Genomic DNA, 21,235 nt, shown 5'->3' with positions numbered 1-21,235 from the left:
ATTTTTTGGTACTTCAGTTCCTTTAAGATTTTTTTTTTTTAAATCTTAAAAATCTTAAAAATCTTAAATCTTTTTTAAATCTTGTGTATGTTACACAACAGTGTTCCAAAATCATATGTTTGCTTTTCCCTGTTCACAGCCAAAGGCAAATGGGCTGGCCAAAGTTTGTTTCCCCTTCATTGTCCAAGTAGCTTCCTGTGCTCTCAAATTTGCCTATCTACATTTTCCCTCCCCTACTTAAAACTGTATCCTTTTACTGGACTGATTATTTTAAGGATGATAAGCTCTTAGTTCACTTTAAGAATAAAGGGCTTTGTGTCCATTTTGGGATTCAGGAAGCAGGGAAATTTTTCTGGCAGCTTGATAACAGCAAAACCTCAGATAAACTGAAGCTGGAATTTGCAAAGATTGTTCGCAGATATGTATGAAGTACAGATTACTTACAGCTTCTTAAAGGACCCTAGTTCAGGCCTGAGCCTTCTTCACAAACTCCTCCGAATTTATCTATTCTAAGCTTTTCCATAATTTCTTTGAATGCAGTACATTGATTTCATCTTTAGTCATACTTGGGTTTTTTGTTTTTTCTGATAGTATTGTTAAAATAGCCCAGATTACCAAGAGAAATTGAAGTTATTTTCTGGAAGCTGTTAAGAACTTTCCGGTTGGGATGCCTGGGTGGTGCAGTCCACTAAGTGTCATACTCAGGTTGTAATCTCAGGGTCATGAGATTGGGTTGTGGGTCAAGCCCATGTGGGGCTCTGCGCACAGCACCGAGTCTGCTTAGGACTCTTTGTCCCTCTGCCCCTCCCCCCAGCTCTCTCTAAAGTAAGTAAATCTTTAAAAAAAAAAACAAAAAACAACAACAACAACAAAAAAACCCAACAAACTATTCTGATTGTATGGATGTATAGAAGACATTTCTCTATGAAAAGGCCACTTGGTTTCAAGGACTTTTAAAAATTCTATTTCAAAATAATGTTTTGTAATTCTTTTCTAAGATTTTATTTATTTATTCATGAGAAACAAAGAGAAGCAGAGACATAGGCAGAGTCAGAGAAGCAGGCTCCCTCTGGGGAGCCCGATATGGGACTTGACCCCAGGACTCTGGGATCACCACCTGAGCTGAAGGCAGAGGCTCAACCACTGAGCCACCCAGGTGCTCCTGTTTTATAGATTCTTATTTTAAAAGCAGAGTCTATTCTTTTTAATTTAACCATTTTCTTTATAAAATTTGAAAAACATTTACATTTCATGTTCAGTTTTTATTCCCTATCACTTTAGTCATCAGAGCTTCAGGAATAGATTCCATTTGCTTAATCTTACATCTTCAAAATAGTCATTCTACCATAAACTTATTTAAAATTAAACACTGTATTTATTAAATACAAATTGGAAACTAAAACCATAAATCTGTATGCTTGTTAGAAAATCAAGCACCTATATTAGGGTAGTTTTTAAAAACTACAGTAATACAACAGCATTAGTAACTATCTTTATTCTCAAATTAATAAAAGCATTTAACATATACTTTACAGTATAAACAAAGTAAGTGCTATGCATTTTGCTTATAAAGTGACTTAAAGTATTTCAAGCATTATATAATTCAATTTGTACAAAAAAGGAAATTTCCAAATAAAGCTTTGGTTAGTAGAACTGATTATGTACTGTCAAATCCATTTTCCAAAGTTGTTCAAGGAAAACAGGCTTCATCCACTAAGACAGGTATTTCTTGTGCAAAGCTATTTACTATTTACTAAGAAGGGAAAATATTACAACAATTGCTTTTTATTTCCAAGTCTGGATCAGCCTTTTTTCTTCTCATTTATAGGAGAAGAAAATACCATGACTTTTGAAAAAGATAAATTAGGCAGAAAATCACCTTTTACTTTATTCTTTGGAAGGTAATCTATTTAAAAAATAGATTAGATCTGTAAGACTGTTAGTTTCCATAATTACTAAGATGCTTTCTAAAAGTTTCAAGCATTAATATATTAGTCCATTGGGGTAAAATTACTCCTAATTTCCCTTAGGAAGGTAGTATCTACTAGCACTAGTGCTCAGAATCAAAGCTTATGTAATACCTAAGAAAACTAAATGTAGCCCAAAACTTAGTATTTTTACAGAAATATATGGATTACCTTTATTCATATGAAAGTAATAAAAATGTTATCTAACTTAAATAATATAAAATAGCGTTTTAACCAAATTAACAATCACAAAACTGCAGATATTTTTCTATTAAAATTTTCCAGTCCGCTGAGCAATATTTACTCAAAAATATGATTATGAACTTAAATATATCCTCTTTTAAGTTTACTTGTTTATGCAGAACTATACCTTGATGCTCCTTTTATGATTTTTGAAAGTTCTACTTACATAACTATTTAATTCCAAGTGGAAAAATGAGCCATCACTAAAATTCACAGAATAATATTCTTTCATGGAAATATTTTATAAACATTTTAAAATTCTACCTTTATTTACGTCAATTTGGCTTTTTTTAAATAGATAAGCTTTTCATTTCAATTACCATATAATATTTCAAAATTAGCTTAAAGATAAACAAAACCAAGGAGAACTGGTAAAGCATTCCTGACTTTACATAGGATGCCAAAGTCACATACATAGTAAATCACAGAAGAGAATTTATATGGTTTAGCAGATTATAGAGCAAACCTGAAAGTTTATACAAAGCTAAACACTTCCTCCCTTTCTGTTTTTTTCTTTTAATTTGATCTTGGTTCTTTTATTATCCTTCTATAATAACCACTGGGACACTTGGAGTTTTCTAAGAGATCCAATTACTTATACATACCTCTTTAAATAGATCTGTAACATATTTGAGAACGTTCAACCAATCTCTCTCATTTGATATATCCTACATTTTTCTCACAAAATGCTCTGTCCTGAGCTATATTAAACACCTTATAACAGGTGTATGTATAACTGAAGACCCTAAAATGTCAAGTTTACATTTAAAAAAATGCATAGAGAACATAACATTTTGGAAAACCTATTAGAGTACTCACTTCTCAGATACTATAATATATAGGTTTTGTTTCAGACTGTAAAATGTTTAATCTTCATAACTGGTTACTTTCAGATCTGAACCACACTTAAAAATTTTTTCCGAGCTTTGATTGCTATTAGGCTAAAGAAAGAAATGAAGTTTTCCAACTGAAACCGGTCCATGGGTCTCCCAATAAACAATCCTTACATATTCAATGCAGATATCAAATTTCCATGCCACAAAATAGAATCACATCAGAACTACAGGAAATAAACTCTTATAATAATACATTATGCTTAACATTAAGGTGCTATTATTCACCATGCCCTATATCATTTGGTCTTTACCAAGTGGGCATCATGTCTGGAAACCACACCCTACCAAGATGCTTGGATACTTCCCAGTGGATCTGCTCCAAACTATATTTTTGGTCAGGAATTAATACTTCTTCCATAATAGATAACTGAGACAGGCGGCCACCACACATCTTCACAAACTCAACAAAGGCACTACATGAGACTTCACATTCCCCTAGTCCAATAGCTGACAAATTTTTACAACGTTCTGCAATGCGAATTAACTCTTCATCAAGTGGCCGTAATCCATTAGCACATACTACTAGTTCAACTAGTCTCGGGCATGTCATTCCCACACGGCCAAGCACGTCTTTGCTTACTGATCTCCCAAAGTAAAGATGGGTGGCAGGTATTTCATACCGAAAGAATGGATCAAATTCCTCTTCATATAAAAAAAAATACATCACTAAGTTCACTTTTGGTGAATGTCTGATGAAAGCATCCCAGCTGCTTTTCTGAATAGTATGGAAGTGTGTCTGTCCAGGATTCTCACTGACTACATCAATGCGCAAATGTTCTAATCGGACATGTTTTTCAGAAGATAAAGCAAGCAGCAATTCATCACTTAACAAGTGGTAATTCAGAGCCAGTTCACGTAAGCCATGACATTGGTCAGCCACACAAAGGATACCTTGAAAGAAAAAAACCTAATTATTTACAAATTTTTGTACAAGTTCATCATCTGTTCAAAAAATTTAATCAGGTACATGTCTCACAAAAGTTTACCATATTTCCCTATCATAAAGCTATACAATTTAAAACTTGGTTATATGGTTAAACTAGCAGAAAGTCAGAAACATTTGAGACCAATTCTAAATCTGATACCTTAAAAGACACAAAGCTCATTTAACAATTAGATAATAAATTAATAAATATAACTGACCCTTGAACAACATCGGGGTTAGGGGTACTGACTGTACAGTTAAAAATCTATACATAATTGACTCTTCAAACATTTAATATTTAATAGACTACCAGGGACCTGATGCCTTACTGATAACACAATACAGATTTGGTATGCTATATATATTCTGTGCTACATTTTCACAATGAAGTTAGAGAAAAAAATACCAAGAAAATCATGAGAGGAAGTATAGAGTATAAGTCTGTATTTACTGAAAAAAATCCATGTGTATATGGACCCACAAAGTTCAAACTCATGTTGTTTAAGGGCTAACTATGTTAAATTAACCAAGGTTTGCCCCAGTAATGCATGGACAGTCACATTCTTTAAAAAAATGATTACTAACACCAAACTTACAGGTTAAGCCAAGAAAAATTATATGATCATTGCTACAGAGGCCAAAGCACATTTTTTGAAATTGAAAACTTAATCCTAATTTAAAAGAAAAAAAAGGTAAAGCCATATAAAAGAACCTATGTGACTAAATAAAACGTGACAAATTTTTAAAAAAGATTTCTAACAAGTGAGCAACAAAGAGTTTTAACTGTTAATAGTGTATAATAAACTTATCAAATTTCTAAGGAAAGAATACCAAGATAGCACTAGATAAAGGAGTCAAAAATAACCAATTCACATTAATGGGAATTATAATATAACTAACATATTCTAATATATTCAGAAAGCAGTTCCATAAATGGTTCCCTATACTTGGGGTACTATGCTTCAGAACTGCTGCAAACCCCTATCAGCAGCAAATCTTACCAAAGGTCAGTCAGTATCTGATCTCTGAAATGGCCTGGTATAAAAATTCTACCTCAAACAGATAGCCTATACTACTTGATAAATGTAGAGAAGATGTAAAGAAACCATTTCTTTCTTGTGCTTAGAAACAAGGACAGGAACAAAACATACATTATAATATCTACCATTAATTGTACAAGTATGATATGTCAGGTACTAAGTATGTTATCCCACAAATACTCAAAAAAATCTAGAAAAAAATACTATTTCTATTTTGAAGTTGATGCAGCTAAAGATAGCAAAGCTGGAATTCAAACACAGACTGAGTGACTCTTAAGTTCATGTGGTTAACTACTACTTGAGAAGTGCCAAGACAGGGAGGCACCAATAAGCCAAAGCTTAATAGCAGTGGAAGAAGAATATAGGCAATAGAATCAATGAAAAGATAAACTGAATCACCGGTATAAGAGTCACCAAAAAGGGAATAAAAGACATCTGTGCTGGAGCACTTGGGTGGCTCCGTTAAGTGTCCGACTCTTGGCTTCAGTTCAAGTCATCATCTCAGGGTTGTGGGGATCGAGCCCCACACTGGGCTCCGTGCTCAGTGCAGAGTCTGCTTGTCCCTCTCCCCTCTGCTCCTCCTCCTACCCTGCCCGCACTGCCGCCCCCCCCCCGACTCACAAATAAAATCTAAAAAAAAAAAAAAAAAGACATCTGTGCTTCACTATTCAGCCACTGAAAAGTTTCTGTTCTCCATAAGGTATTTACATACTTTGAAATAAACCTCATTACCGAAGGTAACCTGATTGATCTCTGTTCTTTACAATCTCATAAAGCCTGATATAAAAAGAAAACAAATACACGGGGAATGGTAACTAAAGATGCAAATAAAAGAAAGTGAAATATCATCTGATAACTATTAAAGCAGTTGTAGCAGGCATAATTCTAAAAATGGTCCCCAAGATTCCACAACCTAATCCCTGGAACCTGTAAATGTGGTAAGATACCACTCCCACAATTATGTTAAGTTATATAGCACAGTTGGTTTCAGTAAGATTGTCCAAGTGGCTCTAACTGAATCACATGAGTCCTTCGAAAGCTGAGTTTTCTCTGGCTAGTTGCAGAAAAGAAGTCCGACTCAGAGCTGCTCCGGCTAAGCAGAAAAGCTAGCTGAGCAATGCCTATAGCCCTGACCTACAGAACTGTGACACTACTCAGTGTTGGTTTAACCTGCTGAATTTGTAGTTGTTAGTTATGCAGCAATAGCGAACTCAGTTAAACAGTTACTATGATTCAGCAATTCCACTCCTAGGTATATACTCAAAATAAATTAAGCCACATGTTCACAAAAAATCTTATATATCAATTTTCAGAGCAGTGTTGTTCATAATAGTCAAAAAGTGGAAACAACCCAACTATCCATCAAATGAAAAATAAGCGTGGTATATATCCATACAACGGAATATTATTTGGCAATAAAAAGAAATGAAACACTGATATATGCTACAACATGTAAAGAAATTCATTATTGTTGGTATTATAAATTCACACAATTCATTAAGAAGAAAAAATGACAAAGCATAAAAAGGATCTGGACCCTCTGACCTACTTCTTCCACTTAATCATCTGTCCTATGGAAGAAATTTTTGGAAGCAAACTGCTATGCCAAAACAGTTCATTTTTAAAGTCAGCAAAAATATAGAAAAAAAGTATCCAGCCTTTTAAAAAGAATTATAAGGCAAATGTTGGCTTATCAACAATATAGAATACTAAGTAATTAAATGTTGATTAGTTTGGCTGATACTTTATGAACGTTTTAATGTCAAGCACTGGTGCTAGGACAGTAAAATACAACATAAACAAGACATCCTTATCCTAATAGAAGGCAGCAGATAATGAAACAAAATTGCTCTCAGAGTCATAACAAGGGAATTAAGGAAGGTTTCCTAGAACCAATACAGTGAGACAAAAAGAATTAGAAGGACCACGTTAGGGCAAAAGGTGAGGGAGAAGAAAAGTGAATAGTATTTCCTATGTGAACAAACACCCAGACATGGAAGAAAACACAAGCCTTCTAAGAACTGAACGGAGCTCAACAGACAGTAATGCAAGTAAGGTAACATCTTAATGGATGAAGCCCACAGACAGGCAAGGGCTACATTATATGGGACTTTGTCAGCCCCAGTAAGGAGTTGGGATCTTATCTAAAAACCATAGTGAAAAGTTTTAAAGAAAACTAGAGAAAAAAATCAGACTTGTATTTTAGAAAGATTACTCTGCCTGTAGCATGGAAATCACATTAGAAAAGGGCAGGCTGCAAGTTAAGAAATCAATTTAAGAGGGTACTGCACAGGGGCGCCTGGGTTGCTCAGTTGGTTAAGCGTCCAACTTCTGGTTTCGGCTCAGGTCACGATCTCAGGGTCGTGAGACTAAGGCCCACATCAGGCTTCTTCTGAGCAAGGAGAGAACATGAGCATGGATGGGGTGGGGTGGGGAGGAACAGAGAAAGAGGGATAAACAAGTCACTAGTGTTGAATGGTGCTAGAAATCAACCAAGTACACAGTTATAAAGGACTATATGAAATGGGAAAAAAGTTTGATAAAATAATGCAGTAAAGAAAGAAAATAGCCCTTAATTTCAGTTTAGGGAAAGAAGAGTCCCAATATGCAAAATATATATAGAAAATATGCAAATATGTTAAATTTTAAATTGAAATCCTCTATGGTTATACTCTTAAATTTAAAAGTATTGCAAGTATTCTCTTTCATTTCCCTTCCCTTCCTGAACAACTTGGTCCAAAAGCCATTAGGTAAAACCACCCAAGTTTATACCTACTATTAGAATTGATGTGTATATTTAATAAAAGTAAATGAACAGGAGATGTACCAAGATAAAGAGAGAAACAAACTCACATTCTCACAGAGAAACCATAGACCCAAAGGCTCTCCCTATAGTTTGTTGAAGTGTTATAAGTCATGTTCAGAGTGCTATGGAAACAACACACTAAAATTTAAACCAAAGAGGAGGAGGAAATAAGGACAAAAATCAGACCATCTGAGCTGAATTCTGAAGGCTGGCCTGGAGTTAGCTAGATTAAGAAGTAGAGGGAAAAATGGTATTCCACGAAGTACAGTGTACTAACCACATGCACAGGTTCAAAGAACCATAGTTATGTAGGACTCAGTAAAAGCCACACATGAATGAGTGGCAAACAAGATTAAAAAGATAGGTGGAGGTCAAGATACAAAGGACCTTGTATACTATACAAAGCTATGAAACGTGGACCTCGCTCTCACAGCAAACCTATACAGTAGATAGAAACTATGACCAAGGTCGTATTGAAGTAACTGCCAAAAGTCCATTGTTAAGTTCTATTTTATTTAGATTATCACTTTCAGTAATAATCTAGAAGTGACAGAGGCAGTTAGGGAAATATTGCAATAGATCTAACCATTCCCAACACCAAGACCCTTCATGTACAACACATGGACAACAAATAAGTAATCTCCAAGAGGAAATAATTTTCTTGGCAGAAGGCTAGGCTTTAGTTATGGCAAGATGGTGGGAAGTATTCTGTAAAGGGATCAAGGATTTAACATTGTGTCTTAAAAACAGGTTACCCAAATAACAGCCTGGGAGGAACTTCAGTAGCAAGAGGATGTGTCAGAAGTAAAGCGTCAGAGAGTAGTAATACCAAGAACAGTTTATACTCACTTTACAATATGAACCATTTGGAATTTAAATGATCTCAAACTGAATAATGTAGTAATGCTTAGAAAATTCTATACAAGAGAATTTGGAGAGAGCTTTCACAATGCTATTCCCCATTCAATGGGTTCTCAACTCCAAAATTCAACTTAGGAAAAGGGTTATCTTGCAAAATGTAAAGTGGCAACTACAGCACAACTCTCCACCCACTACACAATGAGAAGAAAAACAATTAAGAAATCACTCTGATTCAAAACCAGCCCTGCTGGCTCAACTACAATTAGAGAAAATTCCATCTTACCAGATGGGGCACCTCAAACAATACTTTTTTTTTTTTTTTAATTTATCCATTTTCTCACACAGGTTGGACACAAGTTGCCAAATAAGTGTAGAAAATAAGTTGAAAGTAAATGTCTAGGCTAGGAATGCTACAGAATTTACGTTATTATGACATTAAAAATATGTTTATGCAAAAAAGATGAAGTAATCATATTAATCTAACCCATCTGCAAGGTTAATCATTAGTTTTTAATTTAATAAATACATCAATACATTTTACTAACAAGTTATCTGGCAGAAAGCAAAACATACCTGCTGGAGAGACGTGAGGACAGCTGCTCATTTTCAGCAGCTTGAGTGTATCGCTGTTGTTGGCTACTAGTACTTTGAGGGATGGATCATCTACTGGGGTATCATCTATCTTAAGCGAGGACAAGGATTTGGAGTTTACAAACACTACCGTCAGGGCAGAAATAAAGTGAGACTGAAAAGCAAAAAAATTAAAACAGCTGCAATTTTCACAAATGAGAATTGAGGTATACTCATTTAATTCACATATAGTTCAGCTGAACCTTAATGATATATTTCATAACTGTTTTAGGGGTAGCATCCTTTCACTCTGTTGTTGGGGATATGGTAAAAAAGAGAGGTGACTATTTGCTATCTTTGAGGAAAATCTTTTTACCTGTAGGAGAAAGAAGGGATTTCAGGCCTTAGGGTGAGTATCTCTAAATCACAACAATCATTGGTAAATAAAAAGACGAATTACCGAATCCAGAATGAGAATAGCTCTCATATTTCATACCACCTTATCTGGAAACCCTACTCCAGTGTTTTATAACTGCATTCTTTTTTGGTCTGACAGTAATAACCATTAAAATAGTAATAATTATTAGCATAATCACTAAAAATTGAAATAAAAATCAACTCAGAAGCTAGGAAAGACTCATTTGGAATATAAAAACTCACAGAAAATTTAAATAAGGAAAATCGTACCTAAATAAAATTTCAAGTTTAAAACTCCTTTAAACATGTTAAATTATCTACAATATTTTTAAGCCATTTTATTCTAATGTATTTTTCCATAAATGTACCAATTATTATTATTCCATTTAATATATATATATGTAATTATCTATTGGACACAGAATCTGACCTAAAGGAACCCCCCACAGGAAAGCAGGGATTAAAAGCATGGTCAGAATATGTAACTTGGAATCAGCTAAAACCAACAGACAAAGAATCCAGGAATAAGAAAGAGAGGTCAACATATGCTCCAACACTTTCCTCTATATAACCAATCTCACACTCCATTTAGCTTTATAAATTCACTACAGCAGTTAAAAGGAATGAAGGCAGGCTAACAGCCAAGAAAGTACAATGAAACATCACTTTTGTGGTCACACTCCCTTTCTTTTCCCCTACAATTAAATAACTGGTTAACAAAATTTTGACCTATTTTAAATGTTAATATCTTTCTCCTAATATTTTCATGTCAAACTGAATTCTATCTTGTACAGTTACATGTTATTAGTATATTCATGACTGCATCACGGAGTTTTTCCATTTCCCTCAGATTTCTATCAAATACACTTCTTATATGTTCTCTTCAATTTTCCCAGGATTTCCAACATAGAGCAACACCCTATTTCAATCTTCTACAAGAGTCAAAATCGGGAGGGTGGGGAGACAATATAAGCAACTTAGACCCATTTAATAAGGAAGGAAGCATCCTACTAGATGCACCATAGTTCCCAAAGAAAAAACTACTACATATAAGTATAGTACTAGTACCAGACATATATAGTGATACTGCTGAGTAATAAGAAAAAAGGAAATTTAGCATACCTTTTAATATGGTATGTTTCACACTATATAATATATACATATATATGTGTGTGTGTGTGTATATATATATATATGCACTATGGAAACTATTAACTATAATATGCACATAGAAAATCAATTCAGAACATATTTCCTGTATGAAGCTTGAACAAGGTGCTACCATACTATGTAAATCAGACTTAATCAGAATCTCCTGGACAGCTCATAGGAGGGGGAAATTTGGTATAGGGAAAGTAATCCAAAGTCTCAAAGTTTCTTACATGATTTTCATGCATGTTGAGAGCCACAGTGCTCTGACTTACATACTTAGAACCTTAAAATGTTTAAAGAGTATCTTACCCATCTCCCTTAACTTACATGAGAAAAACACTTTATCTCAAATGTATGCAAAGAACCTTTTTTAAAAAAATCAGTTAAGGGGTGTCTGGGTGGCTCAACTGGCTGAGCATCCAACTCTTGGTTTTGGCTCAGGTCATGATCTTAAAGTTTTGAGATCAAGCCCCCTATCAGGCTCAGTGCTAGGCATGGACCTGATTGGGATTCTCTCTCTCATCTCCCTCTGCCCACCCCCCCATGCCCAGCCCCAGCCATTCACGCTTGCACTTTCTTTCTCAAAAAAAAAAAAAACCAAAACCCAAACCAAAAACAAAAACAATTAAGACTTTGTAATCAACTAGTGATAGATTTGTTACTGATACTCAATTCCATTACCACCTGGGTTATAGCACTCAATTTAGCAATATTTTTTCCTGAATCATTCTAGTAAATTAAACTATGAGGTGTGTTAAAGGGGTATCTATGTTTTAGTTTGCAGCTTCCTCTGAAAAAAATACTTTCAAATTATTGGATGCTAACCTACCCAGTATTAGCTAATATACTCAAGGAGCCTTTATCAATTGCTTTCTTAAAAGGGATACTTGGGGCACCTGGCTGGCTCAGTCAGTTGGTCCTCTGACTCTTGATTTGGGCTCAGGTCATGATCTCGGGGTTGTGAGATTGAGTTCCATATTGGGATTCGAGCTAGGTGGGGAGTCTGCTTAAGATTCTCTCCCTCTCCTCTCCTCTCCTCTCCCAGCCCCTCCTTCCCAATCTCACATGCTCTCTCTCTAAATGAAATACATTTTTATTTATTTATTTTGTATTTTTTAAGCTTTTTTTTTAATTTATTCATGAGACAGAAAGAGAGAGAGAGAGAGAGAGGCAGAGACACAGGCAGAGGGAGAAGCAGGCTCCATGCAGGGAGCCTGATGTGGCACTTGATCCCAGGACTCCAGGATCACGCCCTGAACTGAAGGCAGATGCTTTAACTGCTGAGCCACCCAGGCAGGCATCCTGAAATAAATAAATTTTTTAAAGTGCACTTGTTTTTCCATTTTAAGAGACAAGTTATTAGAGACATCTAATTACATGTAGGATTATGTTAGAACATATATATGAATATAAATAGTTTATTCTTCACCAAAAACAATTTTCTTTAAATAAAATCTATTAATTAATCCAAGCTGCACTAACTTTGCTCAAGAATAAATCTTTACACATTTACCAGAAGATTTTATAAGTAAGCTATACCTGTTCTCACTACTGGCACTGTCTACTTTTCTTTGATTATAATTTTACCAATCTGCTCTGAAAGTCCAAAGAAGGGGCTGCTATATATCTTTTTTCTAATATGCTTGTTTCTCCATTTTACTTAGGCTCTTTTAGTATATCCTGCTGGACCCTCTGCAAATTCATTCACTCTAACTTTTCCCATCAAGAAGCCCAAGGTGATCAGAAAAACGAAAAGCTTTTTTAAAAATCCTATTGCCTAACATTCTAAATAGTAATAGATTTCCATCACGCATACTATTTTTCTTACATTCCCACTGTCACTACAAGAAATAGGTAAGGTTTCATTCAATTTCTCAGTAACCACCAGTAACACAAAACCAGCAGATACCTTTGGTAAATCCATAAAGCTTGGCCGAGCCGTTGAAATAAGTCCAAGGGTTTTTAAAGAGCAATTTACCAGTTGTGATAATATATCACAAGCTGCTTCAGCTGATTCTTTGCTGCTGTCCACCTAAGGAAAGAACACATGACATAGCCATACATATACTTGTATTTACATTTACTCTGTTTAATCTTAATTTTACAAAAGAAAGTTATTAGTTTATTATGTTACAAAGACAATTTATTCTTTCAATCATACAACCTCACATACGTCAGCCTTTTCTGAATCTCCCTGAAAGTTTTAAGTTCAATTGTCAAGACTTAATTTTGTTATTATACAATATACACTTAATGTTGAAAGGACTTGGTTTTTAAGCTGATTTATTCAAAACTGACTATATAATATACAATCTAAAGGATCACATGAATTTATAATCTTTGAAAAATAATTATATATTTGGTAGTGGATCTGATTCTACATGCAAATACAGTGTCTACCGTACACAGGTGTCAAGGCACCAGAAAGTGGATGAGTATTACTATTCAGAATGTTCAAATCAATCACAATCTGGGATTCATCATTAATGATATTAACAGAAAGATGAATGTGAAGTAAAAAGGAGGACATCCAACCAGTCAAGAATGAAAATATGAACCAAATGAGTAGTTGCTCCCACACACTCTTGTGCATAAACATTTCCTAGGGGAAGAGTAATATGGCCAAAAACTCCTGCAGGAGGAGATGGAGCTCTTCTATCAAAAAGAAAGTTGTTCCTTGGGCTAAAAGCATCTTAAAAGAGAACAGTTAAAAGTAGTATTACTTTAATTTTCAGACTGATGTACATTACCTTAACCCAAAAATGTTCTAAAGAGCTGGTTGTAAAACTGATGGACTGTTTCAGAGCTGTTTATAATACTTTCCTTTGGCTAAGTATTTCTATACAAGTGGTTCCTAATGTGTGCTCCCTAGACCAGCAGCATTAACATCACCTGGGAACCAATTAGAAATGTAAATTCTCATGCCCAACCCAGATCATCACAATCAGAAACTCCAGGGGTGGGACACAGCAACTTTTGTCTCAACAAGCACTCCAGGTCTTTATGATGCACATAAAGTTTGAGAACCACTGATGTATACTCATAATGGACTAAAAGCCTGTTTGGCCTAGTTAGTGATAAACTGAACACAAATATACTCAGGACAACTCAGGAGAATCTTATGCTATGGTTCTGAACTAGGGGTGGTAGAAGGGGAGGAGGGCGGGGGGTGGGAGTGAACGGGTGACGGGCACTGGGTGTTATTCTGTATGTTAGAAAATTGAACACCAATAAAAAAAAAAAAAAAAAAAAAAAAAAAAAAAAAGAAATAATTTCCGAGGGAAATAAAAAATCCCTAACAAAAATGTTTAAACTTATAGGACAAATGGTTTTGTGAGGGTTATATAAGTTGGAAACAGCTGAATTGGATCACATGGCTAGAAGACTAAAACACTGACCCAGCCAATGCCCTGGATGGAATTGGTCTTTAGACCTTTGAGATGAAAGTATTATGCTCCTCTTTTTCTCAGATTTACCATTAGAATACTCTTAAGACAACTCAAAGATGTCTAAAACCAAAGGAAGGCTCTTGAAGTTTCTTCATGGGGATGTGAGGATAGACAACACTTGATGAGTTCCTGGATTTGTTTCCCTCAGCATTCCCTCACTCTTACCCTCAGTTAGGGTTGCCAGATAATATACAAGACATCCATTTAAATAAGTATTATGTCCCAAATAATGAATGGGCATATTTATACTAAAAGTTATTTGCTGATGCTCTAAAATTAAAATTGAAATTCAACTTATAGGCATCCTCTATTCTTATTTGCTAACCTAGTAATCTACTCTCAGTGGCCTAAGTACCTTTGTGCATTTTTCTGGGAAAATGGCCATAATGCACTCAACCATTCCCATTACCAGCTCTCTTCTTCTTCAGACACAAATGGAAGAATAAGCAGGTAATCTTCATCTAAGAAGGAATAACACTCTTGAGAGCAGTCAAGAGTAGTTTTGGCAAAGAACTGTGGGTTAAGAACCATTGCTTTATCTAGGTTTAATCTGACCTATTAATAACTGCTACCTATGGGTAATCAGATATTCCATGTGTTAGTTTTCAACAACTGTCAGGTATGTTAAAAGGTTTAGTAAACACATCTACATTCCATTATTCATCCTCAAAAAAAATACTGTAAGCCTCTGTACTCCTATAAACCACTGTGATTCCTTAAACTATTCTAGACAGCTCAAAAAGCCACTCCCACTTCATTTCTCTCACCACTGAATGAATTCTAATATGTCCCTTCTGGCAATGAAAAGAAACAGTTCTCTTTGGCATTCTTCCACATATCTTTTCCTATTTCTAAAATATATTCATCTAGATATTTTACATATTTCTGTGTCTCCTTTTTCTTTGAAGACCCCATGTCATAAAGCCAGCAATAAGCAGAATTCAGTACCTATTAAACAGTAATAGCAATTAAGTTTTAGTCAATCATAATCTCCACATTTTATATTATTGTATATTTCTTTTACCTTAAACTTACAGTAATTCAATGTGACTGATAGCTTAGGTAAATATTTTATGCTTATTAGTTGCTTCTGTTCTTTTAAAAACTTATCAATAATTGCAATTCAGTGGAGTAATTTAGCTCAAATATAATTATTTCTGACATCTTCTAATGTATGTAATAATTCTCAATCTTTAAGAACTTTCTCTAAAAAGGCACTATTTTATTTTTATTTGATAGAGAGAAAGAGAGAAAGAGCGAGCGAGCGGGAGCTGGGAGAGCTACATAGGGAGAGGAAGAAGCAGGCTCCCCATGGAGCAGGGAGCCTGATATGGGATCATGGGATCATGACCTGAGCCAAAGGCTGATGCCCAACCAACTGAGCCACCCAGGCACCCCCTAAAAAGGCACTATTTTAAAGACGTGAGAAAACATATTGGTTTAGCACAAAAAAAAGCCAAAACACGATATGCTTTATTTTTTAAAAGAAGGATTTAAAGTATTACCTTGAAGCTGACATATTGCAGATGGTTTGAATGTCTTTTAATAATCTGTTTGATCAGCTCCGGATGTGTAGCTTTCAAGTAAGATGTAGCTGGTTGATTCAGTTCAAATTCAAAACATCTCCACAAGTCAGGCATGTGAAATACCTGGTTCCAGTTGCGGCAAACTTGTGAAGCATGAGCCCGGTCAAGAAGAGGCAAATACTTAAATACTTGCAGAATAATGTCCTGAAGGAGATTACCCCAATCACAAGTCTGAGAATGCTCATTTGTAGTCCTCAGTTTCTTAGATTTCTCTGCAGTACCTTCTTCTGATGAATTATGGTCACTATCTCTTCCTCCTCGTTTCATCCTATTCAGAGAAATGCATTTTTTTTCATACTTCACTTTTAAATAAAAATAAATCCAATACTCATTCTGTCACTGAGATGCATATATACATGTTTATAAATAGAAACACAAACACAGGGATCCCTGGGTGGCGCAGCGGTTTGGTGCCTGCCTTTGACCCAGGGCGCGATCCTGGAGACCCGGGATCGAATCCCACATCGGGCTCCCGGTGCATGGAGCCTGCTTCTCCCTCTGCCTGTGCCTCTGCCTCTCTCTCTCTCTCTCTCTCTGACTATCATAAAAAACAAACAACAACAAAAAAAAATATGAAGAACTGGACCAGTAATTCAAAAATATCAGAACAAAATATAATGAAAAATGCCAGTGGAGACCAACTGTTATTTTACAAATTCTATACAGGTGTTTTTAAACATTTGTGTTTATACTCTACTACTGGGGGGAAGGGGAAGTATTATGATTTTGAAACTAAACCAAGAATTGTATTTCAAAACTGCTGTCAACTAAAAGGAATATAAAAAAGAACCTACAGTGACACTTTTCAAAGGTTTCTTAAAAGTCATCTACGGATACCTGCTGTTTTTGAGTTTTTGAATTCAAAGAGACCACAGTCCCAAGAACCTCTAGAAAGTACATGAATTAAGCAGCCAACAGATCTTTCCACACTCAATAGTCTGTGATATGTATTATTGACAGACCCAATCTCTGCTTGAAAAAGGCAAATTCAGGGGATCCCTGGGTGGCTTAGCGGTTTGGCGCCAGCCTTTGGCCCAGGGCGTGAACCTGGAGACCCGGGATCGAGTCCCGTGTCGGGCTCCCTGCATGGAGCCTGCTTCTCCCTCTGCCTGTGTCTCTGCCTCTCTCTCTCTCTCTCTCTAGGTCTATCATGAATAAATAAATCTTAAAAAAAAAAAAAAAAAAAGCAAATTCATCCCTACCATACGTTGTTTGGTCCAGAATGTAGTTTCTTCTTCCAAAACATCAGTTACTATTGCATGTTTACCCTAAATTGTATTTTTGAACTAGCTATATTTATCCTGTGTAAATGTATTATCTTCATTCCAAATGTTTCTTTGAAATAGTCTTTTTGTTGCAAAATAGTAGCATCCTTAAGAGAATGGGCTCTGGAATCAAGCTTCCTGGGTTTGAACTGTGGCTCTACCTCTCACTGATTACATGGCCTTGAAAAATTACTTGACCATCAGTTCGCAAAGTGGGAATAATAACACACAGGGTTCTTGTGAGGAATTAAAGAGTATTAGGGCTTGAAAGGAGATAGAGAATGTTTAACTCAGGTAGAGGCAAGCAGTCCAGCATTAAAGATATTAAAGTGTATGATGCAAAAATGAAGTTATGTGTGAGAAAGTGCAAGAACACATGCTTATGTATGAGAAACACACTGGAAGTAGATTCACCACGTTAATATTGCTATAATAAGTGAGTGGGATTATACTGTATTATATATTAATGATATAATTGTGGGATAAAAGTGGTGGCATTACAGGAGAACCTTGTTTTGCCAATATTATATGCATTTCTTTTAATGACAATGAATTACACTGTAATCAGATAAAAGGTCTTGCTTCAATTTGCTGTTTGGAAAAATAAGTACTGCAGGCTCTAAACTAAAAGGGGTAACTGCAGACCAATTAGTAGTATCCCTATTTAGTTTAGGCCTGCAACACTTTTATCTCTAGAGAACAGTTCTGGCAAGACAGTGGTTTCGATTTGGAGTCACAGCTTTTGAAAAGGATGGCTTGTGGCTCTAACTCCCTTCTTCTGGTTTTTGGGTATGCTATCCAGCAGCTAGCAAAACTTGTGAAAAACAATTGAGGGCTGGAAGGAAACAATGGCAAATGCCCCTGGCCTTCATGCTATTAAAATATGCCCAGAAGATCCTAGCACATGTGCAATGAATGAACTACATTCATCACTGATCCTACAACTATGTGAGTTTAAGTAATCATGAGCAAGGGGAAAGGAAAGAGTAAATAGAATGACAAGTGATGGCAAGAGGGTAGTTTTATGGAAGATTAAAACTTATATGTGAATCTGAGAATACATTTAATGTTTAGAGAAAAGGTAGTATAATCTACAATATAATCTTTTATGTAAAAAAAAAAACCACTTCTAGTCATAATGTCTCACTAGAAGTTGAAGTAACACTGTCATTATGACCCATTTTTTGCCTTTATCTTATTCTGAAGACTTAATTTTAGCATAGAAAATTTGGGTCAAAGAACAAGAGTCTGCTACCCAGCAAACTCATAATTTGGCTTATAATTCCTTGTCTATTTAAAACTACTCATAGATCTTTATAATTTCTAATCCTTATTATACAATGTTGATTGCCGGTTTCTGGAGAAAATCCTCTATAATTATTCAACTTACAGATGTAATGATTCATTTTTAGAATACAGGGGTATATAAACAAAAATAAAATGACACCTTATTTACACAATTATCTTTGCTAAGAGTTTGCTGATAGCAACAATAAGTACTTTCCCTTTGTCAATTACAGCCTGTTTTAAAAAGTATGTTCCAATACCTTTCCAAGTTGAGGGAAGAAAAAAGGTGACATGTTAAAAAAGATGTATGCAACACTGAGGAATAGTATCTCTTGGTCTAGATATAAGACTATATGATCACCAAAATATATTTTAAGCACTTACTAGCTTATGAATAGCTGAACAAAAGTCTACAATTTGTTATAAGTCATACGACTGTAATGTGTCAGAATTAAGTATTTTTATCAATAGGAAAAAATGCAAGGCCTAATGCTGATAAAAAAAAAAAAAGGTCTCTGTATTATCCTCATTCATGCATGAAAATAAAAGAACACTGTAGGCACCTAATAAAAATTTAAAATATAAACTTTTTCCAAGATGATCTCATTTACTCATGCAAAAATTCATATTGCTTCCAAAATTATTAAATCTATCCACACATGAAGCGCTGCGGTATAGAAAGTTAAACAATGCAGAGCATCCACCAGTCTGCAAAAAATTTACATAAATGTAGTATTTATCTCCTACTTTTAGTCAAAGTGAAAACCTCTCTTCCATTTGAAGAGGAGGAGTGCAGAGGAGGAAGCTTAACAATAAATGTCAATGGGACTTTGCAGAATACCAAAACTAGGCCTCTTCAGGGCTCCAGCAGTTCCACTTCAAACTGCAACTTCTCCAGGCCCCCCAAAATTGATGCAACCTAGGCCCCAAGAGCATTTGGTGAGGGACTGATATTACCATGATGCACCAAAGGAGGAAAAAAAGGGGGAAAAACCCACTAATGAGGAAAAACTACAGACTACTTGAGCAGCACAGGAGTTACTGAACTAACTCTGAACATTTCCACACACTCTGTAAGAAGCAATGAATCTGTTCATCAGAAGACCTGGGGGTGACACTCAGCTGTGTGTCTACCATCGTATCACGCACTTGTAAGTAAAGTGCGCCATGTAGTCATTTTCAAAGCCCACTTGTTGTGGGGGGATCCCTGGGTGGCTCAGCGGTTAAGCGCCTGCCTCCCGCCCAGTGCGTTGATCCTGGAGACCCGAGATCGAGTCCCACGTCAGGCTCCCTGCGTGGGGCCTGCTTCTCCCTCTGCCTCTCTCTCTCATGAATAAATAAAATCTTTAATAATAATAATAATTTTAAAAAGCCCACTTGTACTGAGCACTAAAAAGCCTGTTTTGGCATCACACCTTCTTTCCACTTGTGTTCTGCTTTGCCTAAAATCAAACTTAATTTGCGTTCTTCCGCTGGAATACAAAAACCAAACCAAAACAACAGTGGGAGGAGATTAATTCTCAGACCTAGATGGGAGGAAGAGTGTGGTGGTGAAAATGTGTGTCGCGGTCATTTGCAGAAAACTCAGAGTGGATGGCGTCTTTATCAACATTTCAAAAGAGGGGGGGAAAAAACTCTATAATGAAAAGCTCTGGGCCACTGGATTGGGTATCATCAGCAACAAAATACTGGTCATCTAACCTCTCAGCTCGGAGACGCGGACGGATCATTTACTCTAAGCCGCTTCCTGCTCCCTGCCTGCAGCTCCACCGGAAACGCCGCCCTACGCCTAAGGCAGGCGCGAAGCTGCTCCTCCAAGTTGACCAAGTTTTCCACTTGGGCCGCGGGGCCGCGGCGGCCCCTCCTCCCGCGCCACCTCCACGGCGGGCTCTCCCCGACAGCCGTCACGCGCTCTGCCCTGGGCAGCCTGGGACAGCTTAACGCCGCTCGCGCGCAGCCTACGCCGGGGAGAGCCTGGCAGCGCCGCCTGTCACAATCCCCGCCGAGGTAACAGATCCGGGCGCCCGCGGCCCCGAGCCCGCCCGCACACGCACCACGCCTTGTTGACATGTTTTGAAGCGGGCGCGGCGGGGAAACGCCCCCAGGCGGGCTCGAGGTCTGGGCGCCGCGCCGCGCCCCGCCCGCCGCTCCCAAGGGGCGCCCGGCACCCGCCCCCGCCGCGCCGCGCCGCCACCGGGGGGCTCTGGCCCTGCCCTCGGCTGTTACCTGCTGCCGGAGGCGGCTTCCCCCACACACCACCCCGGGCTCCGGGGAAGGCGGCGGCGGCGGCGGCGGCCGGGTCCGCGGCTCTCACATGAGGCCCCCCGCGAGCCCCGCTTCGCGCTCCCGCCGCCGCGGCCCCCCGCGCTCCGCCCGCATCCGAGGCTCTGGTCCCGCGGCGGCCGCCAACGCGGCTCCACCTTCGCGGCTCCGGCCGCCCTCCGAAGAAGCCTCCTTCCTCAGGCCCGCGCGGGCCGCTGTCCTCCTTCCAGGACCCTTCGCCGCCGCGAGAGGCTCCTTCACGAGCCGCGGCCGCCGCGGCCCAGACCCCGACTCCAAGATGGCGCCCGGCGCTCGCGGCCGCGCGCTTTCCCCGGCGCGCTTCCCTCCGAGGGGGCGGGCGCGTGTCCGCCGGGGGCGCGCGCGGCGGGCGAGGGGGGCGGGAGGGGCCGCGCCGGCCGGGAGCGCGCACTAGCGGTGCCGCGCGGGGCTCGGCCTCCTGGTTCCGGGAGAGTCGGCCGCCTTCCCGCCCCGTACGCGACGGCTGTGTG

At 37.7% G+C, this 21,235-nt stretch overlaps 1 protein-coding gene across 2 annotated transcripts; it reads right to left on the bottom strand.

Moving 5' to 3' along the window:
• Positions 1 to 1,480: 1,480 nt before the first annotated feature.
• On the bottom strand, positions 1,481 to 21,030 carry FBXL3 (F-box and leucine rich repeat protein 3). 2 transcript variants are annotated; one of them, XM_077855328.1, is made up of 5 exons: positions 20,691 to 21,030; positions 15,832 to 16,180; positions 12,787 to 12,909; positions 9,312 to 9,483; positions 1,481 to 3,997 (listed from the first exon to the last, which is right to left on the bottom strand). In XM_077855328.1, the coding sequence occupies exons 2-5, from the start codon at positions 16,177 to 16,179 to the stop codon at positions 3,354 to 3,356; spliced, it is 1,287 nt and encodes a 428-aa protein (XP_077711454.1). In that variant the 5' UTR covers position 16,180; positions 20,691 to 21,030; the 3' UTR covers positions 1,481 to 3,353. The 2 variants fall into 2 exon arrangements, with proteins under 2 accessions (XP_077711454.1, XP_077711453.1); XM_077855327.1 differs by lacking the exon at positions 20,691 to 21,030 and adding an exon at positions 20,166 to 20,376.
• Positions 21,031 to 21,235: the final 205 nt, after the last annotated feature.

This window comes from Canis aureus, chromosome 17, assembly GCF_053574225.1.
Source record: "Canis aureus isolate CA01 chromosome 17, VMU_Caureus_v.1.0, whole genome shotgun sequence".
NCBI lineage: Eukaryota > Metazoa > Chordata > Mammalia > Carnivora > Canidae > Canis > Canis aureus.
Note: the sequence above shows the minus strand (reverse complement) of the source record. Positions and strands in the feature narration are given on the sequence as shown.